The following is a 25,316-nucleotide window of genomic DNA, read 5'->3' as shown; positions in this document are numbered from 1 at the left end:
CACACTCAGGTTCTAGTCCTAGTTTTGCTAAATAACTGAGCCTCATCTCCTATTACATGAGAATAAACATACTTCCATGTCTTAAAAAAGGGAGGTATGCAAATTGCATTGAGAAAAAGACAAAGTCTTATTAGAATGCTAGTCTTTACATACTACTACCAATACAAACCTCCCCCTTCACAGATATGATAATAGTAATAAATAATAAAACTATATTCACCCTAAATATGCTGAATATACTTTATATATCTGCCAACAGAAAAAGTATTGAAAGGATGAATCATTCATGTATGCTTTCCTGGGTACACATGGAAACAAACGGCCCCCTTTCCTGAGGTACAGCATCTATCTATCAGATTAAGTCTCTATCCCAAGTGATTGCTCGCAGCCATGTGAGCAAACTGAGACTTAACACTAACTCTCTACAAGTTAGAAAATATTTCAAGTTGGTCATCTGGACTCATCACCTGTGAGAGAGACAGGCACTTGCAGACAGTGATTTACCCTACCCATAAGGTAAGTAAGAATGATTTTTTTCCTCCCTGAAGATGCCTGTCTCCTTCCACAGCCTGACTGCTGGATGACTCCTGAGAGTAACTCCCAATGCTCTTTCTTATAACTAAGTGGTAGAGCTCACTCTTTTCTTTCTAAAAAGCTCTGCGAGGAGAGGGGGCAGTGATATCCTCACCTTTATACAACAGCTTTGTTATAAAGGCAATGGATGGGTGGGGGCTTATTCAGTTCCCTCCGGATTCTGGGAGGATTCAGTCCCTGGTGCTGCAGCTGCCAGGTTATCAGCTCCCTACCCAGCAGGTCTGCTGCTGAGCTTCAGCTGTGAAACTCGTACAACTAACCTTACAGGAGGAAGGATGCTTGTCTCCAACCATACGAGGTTTAGAGCAAATTTTGAATGTGAGCAAGTTTTAATTTCTCAACAAAAGCTCATTCTACAAAGTGTGTTAAAAATTACTTAGTGCTAAAGATGCATGGAAGCAAACACATATGTGCTCTGGCACAGATAGTTGTTAGTGTACTCAGTCTGTGCAGTTCTCTTGCCCACCCTGTCTGCTGTCTGGATTTCCATCATTCTGGCCAAGGGAAAAAAAACCACAACAAAAAACCCTAACACAATTAGTACCAAGAAATTTTAAGTTAATTCTGACAAGAAATCCAACTTATTTATCATTTTAATTGATAGACTTTAGTCTCCTGTTCTTATAAAACCAATTACCTCTCTCCTTTGACTAAACACTTCATCACAGTAAAAAGCTAGGGAACGCCTGATGAAAACAAAATAAATCTAATGGCTTATCTGTATTACACTACCAACATCCTTTTTTTTCTCTCCATTTTAATGCTAGTCTCATCACCATGATATAGATTTTGAAGTGTATATAGTGTTTGATCTGCTAGGGTGGCTCTACCTTTTACAGAAACAAATTTTACAACCTTACACCAGTTTGCACATGAATGAAAAAACATGTAGATTAATAAAATGAAAGAAATTAAAAAGAATCCATCCCAGTAAGCATTTACATTAGAAGGTGTATTTATTCCTGCAGTATAAAATGGGAATTCAAATTCAAAGGCTGTCAGTCCAAAAGTAATAACAGTAAGAAAACAACAAACATACCCTACTTTATTTGCTACCCTCCTTTAATTGTAATCAATTAAAAATGGGTCATAATAAATGCCTATTATAAAATTGAATTTGGTAGTGCTTCACATGCTGGTTCCTAGCAACTGGAACATCTTGGCCAAACATGTAAAATTCTCGATTTCAAGCAGTAGTAAGTGATTTTTCATTACACTTAATGCATATGTTACTTCCAACCACATTAAAAAAGGTCAAATAAGGAAACGTGAAAATTATACACCTGCTATTAACAGAAGTCACAGGAAAAATACTCTCACAATAAAAAGACTCAGAGAAATTGGTGGAAATATTTCCTGGTTATCCCACTGGCTTATAAACCAATAGTAATTTAGGTGTTGATAGAATTAGAGCTCTCATATTTGTCTGGATGATTCTTTGTGCCTTGGCACACCTTATCTTTTAGAGATATTGCCAACATTGTTTTTAAATTTGCAGATGATTGTATTGTTTATCTTCTATCTCATTCCATGTTTCTCTAGACATCTCAGTATTTCAACTATTCTGAGGTCAAAGCAAATTTTGCCAGATTTGATAAGTACAGATTCTGCAATGCATTCAATATGTCCCTGCATCAGTGGCTTGAGGAAAGAGGCCAGATGAATATTCAGGTCACAGTGCTGAATGCCACAAACTAAAATTGCTGGAAGCCTTCCTGGAAGTGCATGAGAATTTGTGACTCTTCTGTTGAAATGACATGTGTTGCTCTCATGAGTCTGTCGGACAGGCACAGAGAATACATAAATTGTTCAAATAATGAATATTAAATAATGAATACACAGAATACATAAATTGTTTAAATAATGATTAAGAACTAGTCAAGAATAAAAATGTCTGTCTTGCAATACATTGTACAGGTTCCAAAACTGTTTTCAAATGAAATAGAAAAGGTAACGTTCAGTTCTCTATGAAACAAATGTATTTGTGTGTACACACACATAAGCTAGAGATGGAGAAGGTACTCTGAGTAAAAAAAAGTCAATCAGATTAATGAAAACCCACCTTTGCTGGATGTCCAATACTTGTTTCCCATGGTCTGGCTTTGAGAGGTTAATAAAACACTGAGATTCAACTATTTAAAATCAAGTATTTCCACCTTGATTTTTAAATTAAAATTACCTTGTGTTTAAATTTGTTGGAATTCTTGTTTTCTTTCTTGTTGAGATCGATGAAGTAATGAGTAATGCGGTCCTTGGATTTAGAATCCATGTCCCAAGAAATCTTGAAGGAATCACATGTGATGTTACTTATTTTGATGTTGTGTGGGACTGGAAGTTCCTCCATCTCTGCAATCCCACTATCTTGTGATTTATTCCCTGCATAAAAAATAAGCATGATTCATTCAGTTAAAGACCTATTAGGTATCTGTTGTCTGTGCTCCAATACATTCACATCTCTGAACAGCCTTTCATGAAGTCTCATAGGTGATACTCAGCAGCAACTATGAGGTACAATTATGCAAGTCTCAATGTCAGCGATGGGAAATATTGGAAAGGGATGAAGTTCCTCACATGAATAAGCACTAATAACATGTAAGCAGGCTGCATAGACTGGCTAGTATCACAACTGTGTGCACTTGCAGTTTGAGAATAAGAAACATCTGAAGCTCTCTGGTGCTTCAATGTTTAGTTAAGATGCCAGCACATCCACAGTTAACATAAGGGCCCTATCCATACCTGTCAGTGAAATAAATACAAATAGAAATCATATTCATCCTAAACCTATTTTTCAAGCACAAAGTAAAACCAATCTCTTCAAGGTTTATAGATGGTGTATGTATATACACATAGGTATGCACATACATAAAATACTGTCTCCTTTGCAATGAAACAGTTAACAGTGATCACTTTGTTGAGCCACAGTAAAAGGGACATACACGCCCATTTCATTTTCTGGTCTTTATTCTCTCTATTCTATTTGCCCAGTTGAGACCCTGCAGTTTTCTCGGGAAGTTTTTTCTAATTTCTCTATGTGCATATGGTAGATGAACAAATGACCACTGACCCCCAAAAGCATCACAGGTTCTAAAATCAGGTCTTCCCTTAGTTCCCCCAACATTGTAGTAGAGCATTCCTAGAGCAGAGCATTGTAGCAGAGTAGAACATTAAAACTCAGACACATTAGGTGATCTTGCACTACATAAGACACAAGTCAAAAGCGAACAAACAATAAATAAAGCAGAAAGATGAGAAAAATGAGTGGGTAAAAAGGAAAAAATAGAGGTGATGTAAGAGAAGGAGTAAAGAAACAGAGCATTAAAAAAAAATCAAACATAGATAAGAATAGAAAGAAACAAAGGAGAAAAACAAGGCTAATGTCTGCGTAAGAAAGAGAGGAAAGCTCCCAGATTCTGCCCAGATGAGGAAGACAGGAAGCCTATGCAGAGATGTGAGGCAACACATTTTCAGAATTATTTTTAGTCACATCCAATTATAGAAAAAGGTAAGAAAAAATTATCCATCGTAACTGATAACAAACGGGACACAGAAGGTGAGTCTAGTCAGTAATAATAATAAAAATTTGACTTGGAAAACATTAGGGACATTTCAACCTCCCAAGAGACACTGTCCAAAAACTATAACAACAGCTCAATATTAAGGTTGGCCTGATTGTTCAAAATTCTCCTCATGGATATGTGAAATTCAATCACAGAGTCTGCGAAATCCATAGATTTCCAGCTAGTATTCTGAATAAAGTAATTTTACTGATGATTTCAAGAACCAATAATAACGTTTTTCTATTTTTGTTCCATTTTATGCATTTACATCCAACAGGCTGTCTATTCTTCAAACATCCTATTGGTTTTTTTTTTCCTTTTCAACTAATATAAAAGTCAGATGGTGCATGATCTTGCTCAAAATCCTACCCTATTCGTGCCATCCACAATGACATTTTCAACAGCTGCACTGGCTGCAATAGACTCAGAAACACCAGTCATTACTGATAGCTTTCTGTTCATATGAAATACATGGTAAGTGCTTTTCCCACCATGAGATTTCAGAAAGCCAGCAGGGAGAAAATGGCATTGCTTTCTTTTGTAAGCATTTTGTATTTGAAAAATGACTGAAAGCTCTACCAGGTACACTGAAAAGGCTACATATGATCACTCTTCCAGGAGCGAGGCTCTGCGTTTAAGCAGAAGATGGAGTGACGCTGCTGAGGTTCTCAGACCTCCTGGAGAGCTGGACGGACTTGGATCCCAGCACACTGAGTAACTGAATAAAGACCTGAACAGACATGCAGTCCAGAAATCCAAGCCATATATATATATATATATCTCCACAATACGTTAACGTGCAACTTCTTTGCTTCAAAAGTGAGCTTCTATACTCCATAACTATGGGCCCTAGCCATGTTACAAACAGCCAAGTAGTTTAAGCTTCAAGGAGACGTGCAAAGCAGTAATGACCACTACCAAAAAGTAAGAGAGGTGAAAAGAGATTTTTGGAGCACATCGATTACAGTCAAAGAGCAAAAGTGTTTCTGTAAATGGGTATTGTTTTCTGTACAATTCTTGAAAATAATGTCTGGCATACAACTTTAGACGTCTGCGCTCCTGATCCTTTTACATTCTTTGCTTAAGAAGTGAACAAATAGTTTCAGTAAATGTCTAGCAGAAAATCTCCAGGTAATTTTTAGCAACATTTTTAATATGTCAGAAAAAGAAATCACTTGCATTACTAAGTGCTAAGCTATCCTTTTTTTGTGATGGAACAAATCCAAAATAAACACTTTTCTGAAATCTTTAAAGCTCTTTGAAAGTGGAAAAAATAATTTTACAGATTTTGAAATACAAACAGAATATGAAATAAGAAAGTAAAATACCTCAAAACCATCACCAACAAACAATACTCCAGTTTCCCTTCTATTTAGAATATGAAGTATCTGTGATATTTGTAATGCATACTTATATTTTGATACATATTTGTGTAGACCTGAATGTCAAAATCCATTGAGCTGGCAGGCAGAAACAGGAACCTGATAATGATACATAGTGTTAACATGGAGGATGATGATTCAGTGAGTATTGGTAAATAGTGACTTTTGAATAGCAAGTGGTGTACCATTGCATGAGAACAAGGAAAAAAAGGACAGAGCATGAAAAGCATGCTCTTGCTTTCTTAGATTTGACTGATCCTAGGAACCAAACATGCAGGTATTAGACCAGCTTTGACCACACAGCACACACCCTAGCATTCAGAGCACCAAGAAATTTTGAAGAAGCATTCTCTTGTAAAGCATAAGCTCTAACTCAGAATCTGGGTCCTGCAAAAACTAGCGCTTTTCGATCTTAGGAACAGCATTCTGTCCTGAGATGTACTGGAATATGACATAAAAATGCGAGATACAGTGCTTGACATCACTGCACCGGAATTAACTACAAAGAAATGAAGATGACAGGACAGCACAGAAGGAGAGTCAGAATATCCTATCCAGTCTGGTAATGTAGGCACATCACTTATAACAACTACATAACATGGAATGTTTCCATTAGAGTTTATCAATATTATAAAAGCATTACAACTACTATAATATATAGTTAGATACTTATAAGACAAAATAGTAAGAATGGGCAGAATTTTCAATAGCAGAAGGGTAACTTTGAGCTGAACTTATAAGTCAGGTGTTTAAGAAAATACTACCATCTGCTTTTAAAGTGGGGGTTCAACTAGGGTCTGATAATACTGTCAACCAAACCACTTAAAAACACTGGCTGCTACAAAAGACTGCTTAGTGGCCTACCCACTAGCTAAAACTAGAAACTTCACGTGTGTGGTAAGTGAAATATATGTCACAGAGATGAAAAACTGACAGATATAACTGACTAAAATGGTAGCATGTTTGTACTTTGCCTTTTTTTCCACTTGTGCTTTGGTGAATATTTTGAATTGGTTTTCATACTGGAAAGCATGTCTACTTCTTTATACCAGGATCAATTTAAAGAATAGATCAACGTCAGGAAATAGGATGTCTACTAAAAGAAGAAATAGCAGCTGAACTTATTCAAACCCAGCATACAGCTGCCCTAAAGTACTCCAAAACTCCAGCTGAAAGGAAGTTACTACTCTTATGGATGTGAAAATAGGTGGAGAAGGCCTTAGAAATGGCTGCTTTTATGTTTGTCGCTTTGCCACTTCACTGAGGCTAAACTGATCTTTCTTTGATGAAGCATCACGATACAGACAAAAATTGAAAATGAAAGTAGCATAGGAAATGTTGCTCTGAACAGCTTCATATCAAATTAAAATAGATCAGCTTCCAATTAGAATGGCTACTTCCTTTTGCATATTCATGTTGCTTCGACACTGAAAGCCACTGTGGGACTGGACAGAAACATTGCTTTCAGGTGTCTTTTGGGCAGAAACTTATAGAAGAGTTAGTAGTCAAACAAACCTGGTCTCCCCTGCCAAAAAACCAAGGCATGTCATCCCTGTGTGCTGCAGAAACACCTCTGTTCTAACAAAAAAACCAGTTCACTTTCAGAACAAGCAAAAGGGCCCAGTGATTCTTGACCCATATAATAAGAAGTCAAAGACCACTCCTGTGTGTGTATGTCACACTGGAAGCATAAGACTTTAAATTTCTTCAAAGCCAAAGAATAAATACAACACACCAGCTGTACTGAGATCAGCTAGAGAACTGTAAGATTAATGTTTTATGCTCCTATTCGCAGGCTTATCTCTCTCTGCCATATCCAGAGTTAAATTTCAAGTTAAATTGCCTAATCAATTTTAAAGCAGTTATGATAGTCACTGCTGCAGCTGAGCCAAAATGCTGGCAAATGGGTAACAAACTGATTTTATTTATATACACAGACACACTTAATTTAGTATCCTCATTATATCTTCTACTTACACAAATTATCTCTGAATGGGAAAAAAAGGGCAGAAAATTCCCATTGAACATTCATGGCTTTCATCTGTCACTATTGGAGACAAATGATAAGACTTGGAAACTGATAAGCCCACACTGAAAAGATTTGGAAAAGGATGTGGGTTTTTTTTTAATTTGCCTCGTCACTCAAAACAAGCTGAACCATTACATCTGCAGCAGTGGAAGGATGGTGAAGAACCTTAACACAACCTCTGATTGGTAGTTACTGAGCATTCACAATCACTGAATTTTTGTCATTTTAGAATACTTGATCATTCTTTTTCCTTAGTTCTAAAAATGCAGAACTTCACAGCAGAGCAAGGGAGTACGTGCCTACTGATTTTTCATTTCACAGACAAACAGTTTATGTTATCCACAAAAGAAATCCTGAAAGGGCTATTTTGTAATCCACTCTCAAAGCATACTTACAGCTCACAGAAGTGAGTTTTATGAAATTAGACCAATAAAATAATAACATTTCTGGGTTCCTATGACCTTTCTTACATGACTCTGATGTTATCTTGGCAAATACATGCCTGCTATTAAGCATTTACAATGGAAAAAATTAACTGAAGCCGTACGATACACATTTAATGAAGATACAGAATCCCTACCCATACATCTGTATTTCCCATAGTTTGAATGTAATGCATCATTTGGAAACATTAAAAAGATGGGTTCATGCTCAAAGGTTGTATAGCAGACACACTGCAGTAGAACACCTAAGTATTTAGAACTCATGCAATTTGTATTCAGCAATCAAATCACACCCTCTTTCCCATAACTCCATCCATAACACTAATATGCCACCTTTCACAGCATTAACTATGTAGCTTGCTGCACTATGCAAGCATGAAAAATCATCCAGCAGTCAAGAAACAAATTCACAGAAAACAGAACCTGCAAATGACTGAATACAATGACATAATAGCCATCCATCAACAGAGAAAAAACTACACATATTACAGCCATAATGAGTGTGATTGCTTGTACTCAGTGTGAAGTAAACTCGTGAAATATTCATTCAACTGCAATGATGTCCATTAAATCTGGAGAAATTAAAAGAAGGCAGGGCCAGGTGAAATTCTTTTCTCTGCTGGAGCTGTGAAAGTATCCCTTCAGTAATCATGGATGACAAAATATAGCTGTAAAATATTACTATTCATCTGCAATTTAGACTTGCATACTAGGGGGAATGACCATCAAAGTAATATAAGAACGCTTTTCAGATTGCTATTTCCCCTTCATGGGGTTTAGATTCAATCAATTCAGATATTTCTCCAATATCTGGATAAAAAATATTTATTAATTTTATATGTGGAAAAAATTTAAATACCTAAACAGAATTTGGAATAAAGGGGGGGTCTGTTTGAACCAAATTCAGAGCTGTCCTAAGTAGTGGTGGAAAGTTACACAGCCCTGAAGTGATGTAAATGTGCTTTATATCACAGAGCCCAAACATGCCAGGAGAACAACCAACAGAAAAGAGAAGAAAGTGATAAAATGGCTTTTCCTTGCATTACTTTAAAATCTCTTGTCAACTGTGTTTCTTGCTAAGGCTTTGTCCTTCTGTCCCTCAACATGCAAATTACATCAGCTTAATGAAGTGTAACTTACATTTTCATTTAAATCCATTATGAACCCCCCTCGACATATATAGATAGATTTGCCTCTCTTGGCATGACATGGGAAAATCTCCAGTTGTACAGACAAAGACAAATCATCTGGTTCTAAGTTTCTTTGTACTCAGGGATAAATCTTCAGTGTTTTTAGAGTCATGTTGTGGGAAACATGGACTTCTGGTGCTTTTGGAGCAGACATTCAAAAATCACTATTATGCCTCTCCTAAGCTGCCAACGCCATTGCCATGGATCTTTGAAAACATGTTCCCAAAGGATTTGTAAAAAACATTAAGGCATTTTGGGCTGTCAATCTGTACTTTGTAAATCTCATGCTCGTCCTTGCATTTGAAATGGTTGCTATTGAGAAGTTTCTTTATCTGAGGATGAAACTCTTCGCATTTAGTATGGTCTAGATTTAAAACAAAACACAACACGAACAATGGAATGCTTGTTAGTGATGGCTATTTCCAGTTACAACCCTGTCTTTTCCAGATGTAAGTTACACTGAAACATCCTAAGAGCTCACTAGTCTAGCTACCACATTCTCAGCTGAGGAGGTGACTTGGGAACAGCAGTTTCTTAAACTTTGATTTCACAATGATTTGCAAAAAACATCTGTTAAAACCTCAGTTTAGTTTTCCAGAAGACATGCATATATTTAGAGACTTCAAATAAACATAGTGTTAAAAGTCATGGAAACTAACAATTCCCAAAGAATTTAATTGAAAATAAGAAAATGTCACTACTCCTTAAAGTCAAAGCACTCATTTAAGGCTCAATTAAAACTTGGTAGAGGAACAGGAAAGTAAATAACAGGTCCTACTCAAATTCTATCTGAAGGCTGGCTGTCCTCTGAATTTACCTCTAGCAGCAACAAAGAAGAAAACAGTTCAAGACACTTTCCAAAAATGAAATCTTTTGACATTTATATGATGAAAAATGGCTTTCTGATGGGAAAAAAAAAAGATGATGGAAAACCAGGTGATACAAAACACGTATTTTAGGGGAACTATACAGACAATAATGAAAACTAAGCCTACATAACATGCCAAGCTGCTGAAGAACCTCCACCTCTAACACTGACCTGTGGCCCAGGATTGAAAGTTTGCTACAAAAAAGCAAGCCTAGATTCAGTGGTAACTGTTCCATTCATCCAAATTGCTAAAGCAACTCAAAGCAGCCTCTAGGTTGCTGAAATTTTTATGGCAGGTAAGGCACCCGGAAGCTACTGAACTAACTGGGAATGCCAAAAGCACAAGGAAGCCCTGGTGATAGCCCATAATCAGCTACTGGGAGGAAAGGCAGTGGAACAGTCATCATGCCACTTCTATGTCACCACAATATTCTCCTACACTGATGTAATTTCACTCATCTGGTTCCCATCGTCTGGGGTTTACCCGGGCTGCTGTCATGCAGAAGATAGTGCACTAAGCGCTGCACTGTACTGTCTTTACGAAGACACACAAGGTATTAACCCCTGCAGTTACTTCTGTGAAGCGTCAGCTCCATGAAAACCTAGGAATTTGATAAGGGAAATGTGACTCAGCTTTGTGAGCCAGAAAATAAGCAAGGTGAGACTGTACCCACATGGCACAAAATTAGAAGCTAACACTGGATCCTTAATACATTCTGGGAAGATATCTGAAAATAAAAAAAATATGTAGATGAGGATGAGAGGCATAGAGGAACAAACTATAAGGTAAAGCAATTTTTGAGACCCAAAAGATCAGGTTTACATTATACACAGATACCAATAGCACATGTAGTAAACGTACCAAAAGCCAAACAAAATCTTTTAATACAAATCACATTTTTTAAAAATGTCACCTTTTTCAGATCTTAAAACATATCCATTGGGGGAAACAGAAAGTGTTCTTCTCAAGTTAACATTTTCAATACAATGAGAGACATTAGCTATGACCTTTTGAAGTAGAAATGTTTGATGAGAGGGGATCAACTTCATAAAGAGCACCTAGGTACCACAGCATAAGAAATCCTCTTACTAGATACTGATACTAACAACTGAAACCAACTCATTTAGAAACAGTAACTCCCATAAAATGAACAGGGACATCTTTGCACTTTCTGAAACAGAAAAATTTCTACCTTTCCTTGTCTTGATAATTCAGCTGATTGGTTATATATCAGCCCTATAAAGATACAATATGATGTTTGTAACTCTAGAAAACTGATATAGACTGACAATATTTGAGTGCTATAATTCATACTCCAACTTACAGGTATTTTATTTCCTCAAAAATTCAATAGGAGGGAGAATTCTTCTTTCCGTATAACCATCAAAAATGACAGGAAAGTGCCAGGAAATTATATATTAGCTGCATACTTTAAAATTAACTAAGCAAAAATACAATATCATGTTTTTCTCCTGAGCTCTGGAATGCATGGGTCCCTGTCCAACTGCTAGCTATATAAAATTGTTCTACAGGACCAGGACATTATGTCCCTACCAAGCAAATAATTAACCCGAATATCAAGAATTTCAATATACACTGCAACACCTTGTTCAAGAGAGACAATGAAATCACACAGAGGAAATACAAATACAACAACATTTATAAAATTATCAAATCAAGGCTGTTGTTTGTTAGGCCATGTAAGTGGCACTTCTCCAGGATAGCTCTTCTATTTTGAAGTTCAACTTGCTATCCATAACCACATAAGTAGCATTTATGCTTTATTTGTGCTTCTTTTCATGTACAAAAAAATGAGTGAATAGTCTCAGACTCTTAAATGTCTCTCTCTCCTCTCCCCAGAATCCTGACAAACTAACTCCCAATATGGATTTTTATATTTATATAAGCATATTTAAGAATATTTTCTAAATAAGTATCCTTGTAAAACCAATTCCTACATTAGATAAAGAGAGAATGCCTGGTTCTATAAATCCTGTTAGAGGGATAAACCCCTCTAAATCTTCTCCTCATTTCCTTCCCATGTCTGAAACTACTGTTGTGTATTTTCTAGTAAGATAATGTGCACTCTGTCCAAAATTTTAAAAAATAGTTTTGAAAATAAAGCATTATTTATTTATAACATGTATATCTATATTTACTGAGTGTTTTTGAAATGTTCATATATATTCAGATTCTCTTGTTACTTGGTTTTAACCCAAGGCTTAATTTAGCTGTTTCCTACTAATCTACGCCATTGACTTCAGCAGGAATATTCCACATTGCAAAACAAAGAGAACAAAACTAGACTCTGCAAGCAGAATTGTGCCTTTACTACAGCCGTCTTCTTCAGCAGAGAGGGTAGCCCAAAACTGTGCCTACATAAAGCACCGAGCAATCTCCAGATTGTCTAGTTGCTGTATTAAAGAATTTCTCTCAGCCTCTTACAAAGGACTCAATTCTTCCTCCATCTCACATGGAGAACAAATGTACTCCACAAGTGGTCCCATGATTCAAATCAGGAGCAGACCAGTATCTCAGTCCTGCCACTGACAGCAACAAATGCGCAGGCTCTCAGTTCCCACCGAGCAGTGCCCTGCTCTCTCCCAAGCCTCATTTCTCACTGCCTGCTGTCAACTACAGGACTGAAACCTTGTTCTGCAAGCAGCCTCTCGCTTCAAGAAGACAGCTCAGAGACTCAGTTGCTACCTGACAGGTGTAGTACAGCAACTGAAGGACCGTGTATAATGAAAGAAAAGCACTCAGCACAGTCTTGAAGGTTTGCCATTCACTTGAATACTAACTCAACTGAGATGCTCATTTGCCCTTAGCAAAAGCACTCGACTATCATGTATTTTGAGATCTTGTGCAGATGGGACTTCAGGGGCTTAGTTTCCTCAAATGTGTATAAGCATGTTTTCTACTAACATCAATGGGAATACACAATGCAAGTGTGGCAAACCTGACAGCTATTAGTAGCAAATGAAGAGTTATACTGGTATATTCTGGAATATGATTTTGCCATCAGAACTGTAGGGCTTTGGTCTACAGCTCAAGCATTCTCTCAGTTGACATGGAATGCAACATTAGGTTAAACAGGAAATTAAGTTTATCTGTACAGAGCAGGTTACTATAATTAGTAAGCAGAAATCAAATAGTCCCATTATAACATTTCTGTGGAATATAAATTTTGGCTTAGATACAAAATTCTCAAGGGTGGATTTGTTGGGCCATATGTACTCCTTTCAAAATTAAAGATAATAAAACTCAAACATTTCTTTGCTTCTTAAAAATAACAGTAGATGTAGTAACAAGGAAAAAGCAGGAACAGCATTCACTCCTGCCATAAGACCACAGACATCTGTGGAATTACACCTGGACTAAATTTTATACAAAAGATGCATCCTCTAATTCAAAAGCAAAGGCTACTGTTCAAAAGATTTTATACATATGATCTGCAACGATGTTCATGTGCAATACTGATACGGTGTACTACTGTGGAAGCCACTGATACTCTTACTATGCTAAGAAAGAAGAACATAGTAACAAAGACCAACATCAGCCTTGGGTGGTTAGTCTCCTCAGGCTCACTTTCCATTCAGTGAAGAAAGGCAGTTTCATAAATCGGATAATCTGAGTATCTACAGTTAGCTCTCACATTTAACTTTGCCCTGGAGGAGTCTAATTGTTTTCAGATTCTAGAGAGGGAGGTCACAGAAGTTAAGAGCTAGCTGAAGTTACCTTTTGTAATTATTTCCTAAATTACATTCGTCAATTCTCATGATGCAACAGCAACCTCTGATAATTTGCAAGATTCCCACTAAAGATAAACAAGAAAAAGAACATGAGGAAAAAATGTAAGTATTACACTGCAGCCAATTTCTGAACTCCCATAGCAAAGACATCTACATCTCACTGACTCAGGAATACCCTCTAGGCTGACACTTTAAAAAGGATAAACTTTTAAAAAATAATTTATCTGAATTTCTGTGTCAAATACTTCAGGGTTTTTCACTTATCCCTGCAATATTTCTTCTGAAAGCATTAATAGGATCAAACATCTCAGGACCATTTAAGCTTGAATGTGGATGATTTTATATTTTGCTAACTGCAATTATAGATAAATTATTTAATAACTGTAATTAAATTAATTTTAATTAAAAATAAACAATGCATTCAATTGCATCATTAAACTTATTTCTCAAAATCATTGTTTCCTCTTTTGTTATTACCATAAAGAAAATTCAGATATACCACTGTGACTTGTCCTCTTTTGTTATCAGCCAATTCTTCCAATTCAGTGCCAATTCTTCCTTTGATTTTGACCCATCCTTACCTGAAGCAAAAATTTAAGTAACATTTGGTAACATCTTCAGAAATACCTAAATGATTTAGAAGAGTCTTACTGAAATCAATGGGATTTAAGCTGAGTTACTCGAGGGCTTCTGAAAACTTGACTGCAAATATCTAACAATTCATACCTATGGCTGAAAGTGAATTGTGGAGGCACACGAGTTTCACAAACCCAAAGCATAAGACAAAACCTGACTGAAAACCTGATCAGCAAAACTTTGTGCAATGGCTAATATGGCAAGGCTGACTATTCTTTCACTAAGATTAAATTCTTATTGGGTATCCTGATGTCCTGAAATTATTTAGTATTTATACTTACTCAAAACTAAACCACATTTTCAGAAAGTCAATAGCAGCCGAAAACCTAGACTCTCTGATAGACCGAGTACTAAAATGGAAATAGATGCAAGTCTCTGTTGATACAATTACACTACTTTTTAGAGTTTCCCCTACTCCTTATGGATATTTTTTGGAAGAAAATTTATATGAAAACTGGATGCCTCTATGCTTCTATAAAGTACTTGGTGTTCCACAAGGCTGGGCCACTATTACCCAATTTTTCTTCTCCTTTTCACATTTTTATTACACGTAAGTTGAGGAGTGTTAACTCAGTAAAATGCTAAGCTAAACACACATATGTACACACAAAATTTAATTTTCACTGTGGTAAAAAATATATGGGGAAATTATGAAAAAGGAGGACTTTCACTATCAGATAAAAATATGCCACTGGAAGGTTGTGAATAATTAGATGGGTACCCATGTCTTCACTAAGGACCAGGAAAACTGTAAGACACTAAAAAAACACCTAGCCCAGAAGATTAAATTGACATGCCATCATGCTTACTTTTCCCCTTATCTAAGATATGCAGAGCTCCTGATCCTACCATGCTCTAAGGACTGACCAAACCTTTCTGGTAGAGAGCTGAGGAGAAGTGGTGGGATCTCCTTTTATGACCCATGAATATCAAAAACAAGTAAACTCAATTGGCCAGATAAGCTGGGACCGAGTGCAAATAACACCACCAAACATCAGCATCTTGCTCCTCATCCTGTCTGCTGAGTGACTCATACATGCAAAAAGATTTATACTGATATACTGTTCCCACTAAAGTTCTCTTAGACTGCTTATACTAAAGATGTAGTTTTATTTTTTACTGTACCTTGTCATGTTGAAGCTAAACAAGCTTCTCTGCAACCTTCTATGGAATGAGAATTGCAGTGTGGCAAAAATAGCTACAGCTGCACTACAGCTCCTACTAGCACACCATTGGTTTTCATGCCCCTGACCATCAGAGCTAGGCTAGTGCAATTCTACCTTCTTAAAAATCAAACAGGACATCATAGTAGACCGCAAACACTAAGCCACCACAGTATTTACTACTAATTAAAGTAATGCTCCCATTTTGTTCAGCACAGCAAGCTTACAGTACATGGGTGGTAAGTGGCTCTTCTCAGCATGTGTTGACTGCAAGATGCATTTTAAAAACAAATTTTAATTAAAATGAGCATTTTTCAGCTGCTGAAAGGGAAAGAAGGTAATAAGGGATGTAAAAGGCTCTAAACTATCTTCTAGCTTAATTTAAGTGTCATTTAAAAATTAAAATGAACTTTACAGCCACTTACATATACTAGAATTTGAGAATTTGCGTATAATGCATACCTTCAGTTATATGGAATTCCAGACTTTGAAAGCAAGTAACTACATCAGAAACACTACTATAAAAGCAGATCAATTTATCACATGTACCTTATTCATTTAGCAGGAGAAGCCTGCATTGTCAGGTATCTATGCATCCTTATAAAATTCTGACCATACTTCAGACTGCACTCACAGCCATTTTGTGGTCTATTTTTGGAAGGATGCTATCTCAGTACTGTTTTGCTGGAAAACAGAGAGTGACATTTTTCAGCAGACTCCCAGCCTGTTGATTACTAAAGGGGCAGATTTTGGAGCAGGAAAGGATCTGGAGCTTCTTATGGCATGGTTTTTCTCTTCTGATGAATAAACAAGTACAGCTGCCTCTGAGACTGTGGAACTGCTTATGTCTCCATGACTAACAACAAAAGAAAACAGATCTCATAGATGAAGGCACTGACTGTATGACCCTGGACAAGTTGCTTGGGGACAGATTCCGATCCAAGTTACACTGCTCTGGGTCACTGGCCTAATTGCTCCAATGCTCTTCATCTTACACAGTGTAACTGAGGGCAAAGCATTGGCCTTAATCTTCTACTGCTTTTAATGTTAACTGTGTATTAGAGAGTGAGTGGCCTTTCATGATTTGTGCTTTCACATGTCACTAAACAAAAGCGAGAGACAAACAAACACTTTCATTTTAGTTTATTACTATGAACCTCACGCTCATACTTGTTTACCTCATTCTTATTTGGCTGGAAACAACTTGTGCCATTTATTGCAGCTCTGTCTTAATCAAACCCAAAAATGTGCTCTCTACTTCAAGTTAAGTCATGTGAGTTCAAATCTAGCAAGGAGAGGCAGCCTTGTATTCACATGAGCTTTAATTTGACCTGCCAGCTTGTCTGAAAACTCCAACTGCCTTGATCACACAAGGATTTTCATTTAAGACCCGCTTTTCTTTCAAGCAAAGGGAAGCCCAGAGAGAAAGGCAAAACTTGTCACTTGAAGGACAGCAGAGAGAACTCACGGCTGGGGAACACAATTTTACTAAGCGTTTTTCTTGAGAAAGTAGGGTGCTCAGCATGAGTGGGCTTTTGTAACTCACTGGATACCCTGGCAGTCTGCAGCATGAATGAGCATTTCTTTACTTCAGCGCACTGGTAATTGCTGTGTGCTTTTCACACAGATCTCTTGTAAGGAATAGGATTTGGCTCTGTTTTAAACCAGTTTGTGCTTATTAACTGTGATTTGAAATGTATTACATAGTCACAATACTTCAGGAAATTCTACTCTGCAACTTGTACTGGTTTTTTAAATTTAATTTTTATGCAGGTTTCAGATTTTTTCTCAAGCCTTGACTAATAAAGGATTTAGGGGTTTTGAGAGCCTTTTTTGGCAGGAGCTAGAGTTTTTCTGTTTAATTTAATTTTTAGCTGGTTTCCTAGGGCAACCCAACATAGTCAAGGTCTTTGGATGTGGGTCTGCCACCGGTTGACTGTCACTAACTTTTGAACCTCTGACAAGAGTAGAGAGCTCATAGATAACTTAGGTTGCTGCCAGTTCCATTAAGGTAGGCAAGTACGCAGAAATGAGAGAGGACCCTGTTAAATACTCCCTATCAAGGGGAAGGCTACAATGAGTTCAAGCTTTTCACAGATACTAGATTATACAAATGACACAGCTATGAATACTGTAGTCAAAAGAAATCTTTAAGCAGAGTTTTCGCCATGTTAGAATTCACCCCTCGCTCAGACACATTATAGCATATAGTCTGTGTGGGTTTATTAAAAGTCTTGACTCCAGCTCATCATTTTGCTGTCCTGATGGCATTTGTAACAGCGCTCTCATGTAGATTCTCTAATGAAGGCCGTCTAATGAAGAGGAGAAAACTCAAGCTGAGGTTTTGATGTAATTAAGTTAAAAGAAACCTATAACAATTCTGAACCATCAGATTCAAATCCATTGGACCACCATGGTTCTCAATAGTTCCAGAATTATTTTTTTAAAAAGCACAGCTCAGTTGGATACTTTAAATAGTTTCCGTTACAAAATCTTCCATAGTCTTATCATTCAGGCCTATCAAACAGTCACTGGATCGTAACAAGTGATCAATCATAAGACAAAATTGAATTATTACGTATAGAGAAATAGCTGCACAACCTACTACAAATTCACTAAGCCAACCGAGTCCCCTTGGGTATGTTCCTTAAAAAGAATTCATATTTAGATTCGTTTTTCATCTTTTGGATTTACAGCATTTAAAAACATCTCAAGTAATGCCTTCCAACTCACACTCTCTACTATATAAGCATATTAAGATATACTGAAGAATTTAGTTTCACTGTATGGCTTCCATCTCAAGCACTGCACACTTGCATTAGGGCTGACAGCCTCACCAGACAGCCTAGGTGGTTTGCTGATGATTTGCTCAAGAAAGCAAACCGGAAACAAACTGAGCATTACAGAATATAAAAAAATAGAAGAAGCAGAATCAGTATTTTATTTTTCACATAGAGGACCTGATTCTGTCTTCCCTGTACTTGTACAGTTATGAGAAAGCACAGAGTACCAGACATGTTCCTACTACACAGGTCATGCTGGGGCACCTGGCTACCTGATGTGTCATGAAACTTGAAATTAAACTCTCATACTCTAGAAAGGCTGCTATACTCAGATCCCTGTAAATCAAATATGATTTAAGAACTCCCATGCTACCTAAACAGAGTGGCAAAGTGAAGTACGGAAGCAACATATTCAATGGGTTGAGGTTCCAAAGCATGGTACAAAGCAGTTCACAGACAGAGGAAACAAAGAAATGTACCTGGAGTTTCAGGTGCCTCCATCTAGGGGGAAGAAAGTAACTCTACGCATGGGCAGAGGTGAGACAATCCCGACAAATTGCGTGTGAAGTCTTACTGCTCAAATCTGTCCTTTCATGAAGGGTAAGGTGGTAGCTGTGTCATCAGAGAACAGGTAACACTGGCTACAATTCCAGTATGTTCCACACAAGAGGGACAGAACTTCTCTGTGATGTAATGGATTCAGTGAGCAGATAGGCTTGGGGATTTTCAATTCTTGTGATTAGAGATATGCCTTGAAATTACATTGAAAGTGTAAAGGCTAGAAATTCATCAGAAACATTAGCGCTCTGAAAGCCATATGTTTACCACTGAGCATTTATATTAAAATACCAGCATAAATTCCATCATAAAAGTATAAGTGCATAATATTTACTTATGTCATCAGATGCACCTTAGTAGCATTAAAATACAATCTGCTGCACACTCTGTTCTTAATTTTATCCCTTAGTTTATGTAAACTCATGTATAATTTCCCTTTACATAAATTGGATTAAAAGGACCAACGACATAGCATGAATGACTCCACTGATACTTGTACACTAGTACTTATGGCTGGCCAAGATTGAAAGATCCTTTTAACATCTCAAACAGTCACCTCAAAGCACCTCAAAGCACACCTCAAAGCACACAAGGGGTGTTCTTCTATGAAGGAGACACAGACGACAGCCCAGCTGAAGTGCCTCTACACCAATGCACGCAGCATGGGCAACAAGCAGGAGGAGTTGCAAGCCATTGTACATCAGGAAAACTATGATATGGTTGCCATCACAGAAACATGGTGGGATGACTCACACAACTGGAGTGCGGCGATGGATGGCTATAAACTCTTCAGGAGGGATAGGCGAGGCAGGAGAGGTAGTGGGGTAGCCCTATACATTAGGGAGTGTCTGGACAGTTTAGAGCTCGATGATGGCGACGATAGGGTGGAGTGTCTATGGGTAAGAATCAGAGGGAAGGCCAACAAGGCAGATATTGTGGTGGGAGTCTGTTACAGACCACCCAACCAGGATGAGGAGACTGACTAACTATTCTATAAGCAGCTGGGAGAAGCTTCACGATCGCTAGCCCTTGTTCTTGCGGGGGACTTCAACGTACCAGATGTCTGCTGGAAATACAATTCAGCAGAGAGGAAACAGTCTAGGAGGTTCCTGGAGTGTGTGGCAGATAACTTCCTGACACAGCTGGTGAGTGAGCCAACTAGGGAAGGTGCCCCGCTGGACCTCTTGTTCACGAACAGAGAAGGACTTGTGAGCCATGTGATGGTTGGAGGCCGTCTTGGGCAGAGTGATCACAAAATGAGAGAGTTTTTGATACGTGGAGAAGCAGCAAGGGGGGTCAGCAGAACTGCCACCTTAGACTTCTGGAGGGCAGACTTCGGCCTGTTTAGGAGACTGGTCGACAGAGTCCCCTGGGAGGCAGCCCTAATGGGCAAAGGAGTCCAGGAAGGCTGGACATTCTTTAAGGAGGAAGTCCTAAAGGCACAAGACCAGGCTGTCCCCAGGTGCCAAAAGATGAGCCGGTGGGGAAGACGACCAGCCTAGCTGAATAGAGAGCTCTGGCTAGAACTCAGGAAAAAGAGGACAGTCTATGACCTCTGGAAGAAGGGGCAGGCAACTCAGGAGGACTACAAAGGTGTAGCAAGGCTGTGCAGGGAGAAAATTAGAAGGGCCAAAGCTGAGCTAGAGCTCAGTCTGGCTGCTGCTGTAAAAGACAACAAAAAAACCCTTCTTCAAATACATTAGCAGCAAAAGGAGAGCTAAGGAGAATCTCCAGCCCCTAGTAGATGGGGGAGGGAACACAGTGACAAAGGATGAGGAAAAGGCTGAGGTACTTAATGCCTTCTTTGCCTCAGTCTTTAATAGCAGGGCCAATTGTTCTCTGGGTACCCAGCCCCCTGAGTTGGAAGATAGGGATGGGGACCAGAATGGAGCCCCCATAATCCAGGGGGAAATGGTTAGTGACCTGCTGCACCACTTAGACACTCACAAGTCTATGGGGCCTGATGAGATCCACCCGAGAGTACTGAAGGAACTGGCAAATGTGCTCACCAAGCCCCTTTCCATCATTTACCAGCAGTCCTGGCTAACTGGGGAGGTCCCAGTTGACTGGAAGTTAGCAAATGTGACACTCATGTACAAGAAGGGCCGGAAGGAGGACCCGGGGAACTACAGGCCTGTCAGCCTGACCTCGGTGCCGGGGAAGCTGATGGAGCAGATCATCCTGAGTGCCATCACACGGCATGTAGAGAATAACCAAGGGATCAAGCCCAGCCAGCATGGGTTTAGGAAAGGCAGGTCCTGCTTGACCAACCTGATCTCCTTCTACGACAAGGTGACCCACCTAGTGGATGAGGGAAAGGCTGTGGATGTTGTCTATCTAGACTTCAGTAAAGCCTTTGACATGGTTCCCCACAGCATTCTCCTGGAGAAACTGGCTGCTCATGGCTTGGATGGGTGTACTCTTCGCTGGGTAAAGAACTGGCTGGACGGCCGGGCCCAGAGAGTGGTGGTGAATGGAGTTTACCCCAGCTGGCGGCCGGTCACAAGTGGTGTTCCCCAGGGCTCTGTGTTGGGGCCAGTTCTGTTTAATATCTTTATCAGTGATCTGGATGAAGGCATCGAGTGCACTCTCAGTAAGTTTGCAGATGACACCAAGTGTGTGGGAGTGTTGGTCTGCTTGAGGGTAGGAAGGCGCTACAGAGGGACCTGGACAGGCTGGATCGATGGGCTGGGGCCAATTGTATGAGGTTCAACAAGGCCAAGTGCAAGGTCCTGCACTTGGGCCACAGCAACCCCATGCAGCGCTACAGGCCTGGGGAAGAGTGGCTGGAAAGCTGCCTGGCGGAAAAGGACCTGGGGGTATTGGTTGACAGCTGCCTGAATATGAGCCAGCAGTGTGCCCAGGTAGCCAAGAGAGCCAACGGCATCCTGGCTTGTATCAAAAATAGCGTGGCCAGCAGGACTAGAGAAGTGATTGTGCCCCTGTACTCGGCACTGGTGAGGCCACAACTCAAATACTGTGTTCAGTTTTGGGCCCCTCACTACAAGAGAGACATTGAGGTGCTGGAGCGTGTCCAGAGAAGGGCAATGAAGCTGGTGAAGGGTCTGGAGCAGAAGTCTTATGAGGAGCGGCTGAGGGAGCTGGGATTGTTTAGCCTGGAGAAAAGGAGGCTGAGGGAAGACCTTATCGCTCTCTACAACTACCTGAAAGGAGGTTGTAGAGAGGTGGGGGTTGGTCTCTTCTCCCAGGTAACAAGTGATAGGACGAGAGGAAATGGTCTCAAGTTGCGCCAGGGGAGGTTTAGACTGGATATTAGGAAATTTTTCTTCACTGAAAGGGTTATCAAGCATTGGAACAGGCTGCCCAGGGAAGTGGTTGAGTCGCCATCCCTGGAAGTATTTAAAAGACGTTTGGATGAGGTGCTTAGGGACATGGTGTAGTGGTGGTCTTGGTAGTGTTAGGTTTACGGTTGGACTTGATGATCTTAAAGGTCTTTTCCAACCTATACGATTCTGTGATTCTGTAATTCTGTGATCTTTTTATCCTGCTGGTTCTGAAGTACATACGTCTTCAACTATGAGTACACATAGAAGTGAGCTGCAAAAAAACCCCAGAATAATCTTTTAAAAATGTTATTTCTAGCCCAACTAAAGAGAGATTAAATCCAGACAAACCGCAACTTAAAGAGAAAAATTCCATGCCTATCTGTATGAAATAAGATAGAATACACACAACAAAAGTTAGGAAAATACAGTAGTTGTAGGATCTTAATCATGCCGCGTTATGAATGCAAATTTGTTTTTACACAAAGTCTTATTGAAGCCAATGGAACAGCTCTAACAATTTTGGAATGGATGCAATGGATGCTTCTAACAATTGCAAACTGCAGAATTCTCCTAATGAGAGCGCATTGATATACAAAACTTAACACAGGAATTCCTCAAACTATGCTTCTCCTAGAGCTGCCAGCTGTGTCTGACTTAACAGTATTGGAGAAATAAACTCCAGATGCCACTCCATACTTGGAACTAAGAAAGAGTGTTACTCTGATAATACTTCGTCATTCTGCAGGAATGAAAGAGTAACAACCAAACTAGTTTTAAGGTTTCCCCTTTTTGGCAGCAGCTAGAACCGTCAAGGCTCAGAGAAACTGTTGGTAGGTTATAAAAACAGTATAGCTAATCATTGCTTTTGAAAACATCCGTGCAAAACAGCTTGTTCATTCAAGCATAAATAAAACAAGAACATTCTGTGAAAACAATAAAATAAAATTGATTAATGATTCAACTACAAACACCACTGTGAAAATTGATCCAGCTACAAACACTACAATGAATTCTAACCAAACCTTCTGTGCTGAAGGAAACATTTTCAAGGTCAAATAAAGGATGCTCCGCTGTATAACAAAAACCTAGTGTGGAAACCACAGGAAGTGATCCTGGAGCAGAGCCTTCTTCAGTTCCAACATCATAAACATTGTATTTGTTCATACTTTCCTATAGCAGTGACATATTTTATACATGTATCATGTATTGGCAAGGTTAGTATTATTTTTTCAGACATGTTTATAAATTTTTAAAGAAAGTAGTCTGCAAGTAAAATGCCTAAAACTTCTATCAAAAGAGAAAAGAAAACATACTGGATGATTCTGGGCTGTGTTCAGCCAGAATTAAATATAGCTTTCCAGGTCACAAAAAGCACAAAAGGCCATGCATGCTGGCAGCACGGCAGACGTACCTACTGCACCAAGTGGACTAAGAAAAACAAACCCAGACTGTAAGGATTTTTAAAGATTACCTCCTCAGTTGTGGTTAAAGATGCTGGCCCTACTTCAGCAGCACAAAGGGAACTGAAAACTACCTTATTCAGAAAAGCTGGGGCTCCAAACCTGCCATATAGAGGCCATGAATAATAAAAGGTGGAGGAAATTACAAGGAATGGGTAAAGGAGGAGATCCTTCTAGATTTCGGAGGAACAAAAAAGAAAATTAATGAGGCAGAGAAGTCCCAGAAGGAAAACCCAAGGTCAGGAAGACAAGCTTCAGCAAGCCTTTGGAGGCAATTGAACACAACAATGCCTGACTGGAACCCATTCAAAAATGAATGATGAAATACTAGCGAACTCTAAATAAGAATGTGATATAGTCTCTCCTCCCCCCACTTTACATGACAAAAGCAATATTCTGCTTGTTCTAGAAGCTATGGCTCTGGGACCAGGGACCTCACTGGAAAGCTGCTGTAAAAGCTGAAGCGGACTGTAGGGCAGACTGTGATCTAGATTATACAGGCATAACTGCAGCGTAAACAGTGAACTCGGAGAAGCAAGTTCAGAACACAGTTTACCAGAGGTGGTAGAGCCATCAGATCAGTAGGCTGAGAAGAAAATTGCTACATCTAGTTTAAGATGGAAGATGAAACAGATGAAGAGGATACTAATGGCTTAACTCTTACTCAAGAAAAACAGGTTTTGCCTTTCAGATTTGCAGAAGATACATGAAATTTTAAGTGAGGGGTTGGCTTGGCATTCCTGCTTCTCAGATGCTGGAGGGAGTAGAATTTATCTTCTCTAAGTGATTCCTCCTGCCAGTGTACTTGTTAAGAACTACAGATCTGCAGGGCTGAACGTTGGCTGGCAGAGATGAGTGGCAAAACAGCTAAGGAGTTCGGGTGTCTACTGGGCTACCCCAGAGCCTGTGGCTAGTTCCAGGCTAAATAAGCATCTTTATGAATGATCTGGAAAGAGAGATCACATTTCTGTATTGCAGACAACATTCACATAGAAGGAGCTGCAAGCACAAGATGGCTTAGAAACATTGGCAGAAAATGATAAAATGGATTCTGTTACAGAATAAATAAAAGAATGTGTCTGGGAACTGTAATCTGAAACAAACACAAAGAAGAAGGGACATACATGGGAGACAGTAATGTTTCAAAAGCCTTAATTATAACAATGAGTAGAAATTAACTACAAAACCCACGTTATATACTTGAGTTTGAACCTAGCAATATCAGCGTATAGCACTGGAGGAGAACAGTGTTTCTGTATGTGAATCTGGCATAATTACGCATCAAGCATTTCAGTTGCTTTATAAAGGATCTAGAAAAGTTTCAGTGAATAATGGAATCAATAGGGGCACAAATAGAATACCAGGCAAAATTTAAATAGCTAGTAATATATAACTTAGTCACTGCCAGTTAAAATAGTTAATAATCAATTACACAGATTTGAGTGGCATAAAGCTCTAAAAGGAGATCAGGAGGGAGTAAGAAGAAAGGAAAATAACTCTAAAAATTAAAGAATTTAAAGGAAGAATGGGAATGACTACATTTCTTGGCATACGGATTTTGAATAGTCAGTTTCTAGCAAAGCCTCGCTAGTTATTAGTGGCATCATTGCTTA

The 25,316-nt window shown here is 38.9% G+C and overlaps 1 protein-coding gene across 1 annotated transcript in view; it reads right to left on the bottom strand.

The window, feature by feature from the left end:
- The window catches only part of PHYHIPL (phytanoyl-CoA 2-hydroxylase interacting protein like), a 40,766-nt gene that overhangs the window by 8,314 nt on the left and 7,136 nt on the right, over positions 1 to 25,316 (bottom strand). Inside the window, exon 2 of the mRNA XM_075505275.1 lies at positions 2,774 to 2,970. Coding sequence (XP_075361390.1) covers positions 2,774 to 2,970 — 197 coding nt within the window. The remainder of the gene's footprint in view (positions 1 to 2,773; positions 2,971 to 25,316) is intronic.

Source organism: Mycteria americana, chromosome 6 (assembly GCF_035582795.1).
Source record: "Mycteria americana isolate JAX WOST 10 ecotype Jacksonville Zoo and Gardens chromosome 6, USCA_MyAme_1.0, whole genome shotgun sequence".
Lineage (NCBI taxonomy): Eukaryota > Metazoa > Chordata > Aves > Ciconiiformes > Ciconiidae > Mycteria > Mycteria americana.
This window is presented reverse-complemented; position numbering and strand designations above follow the sequence as displayed.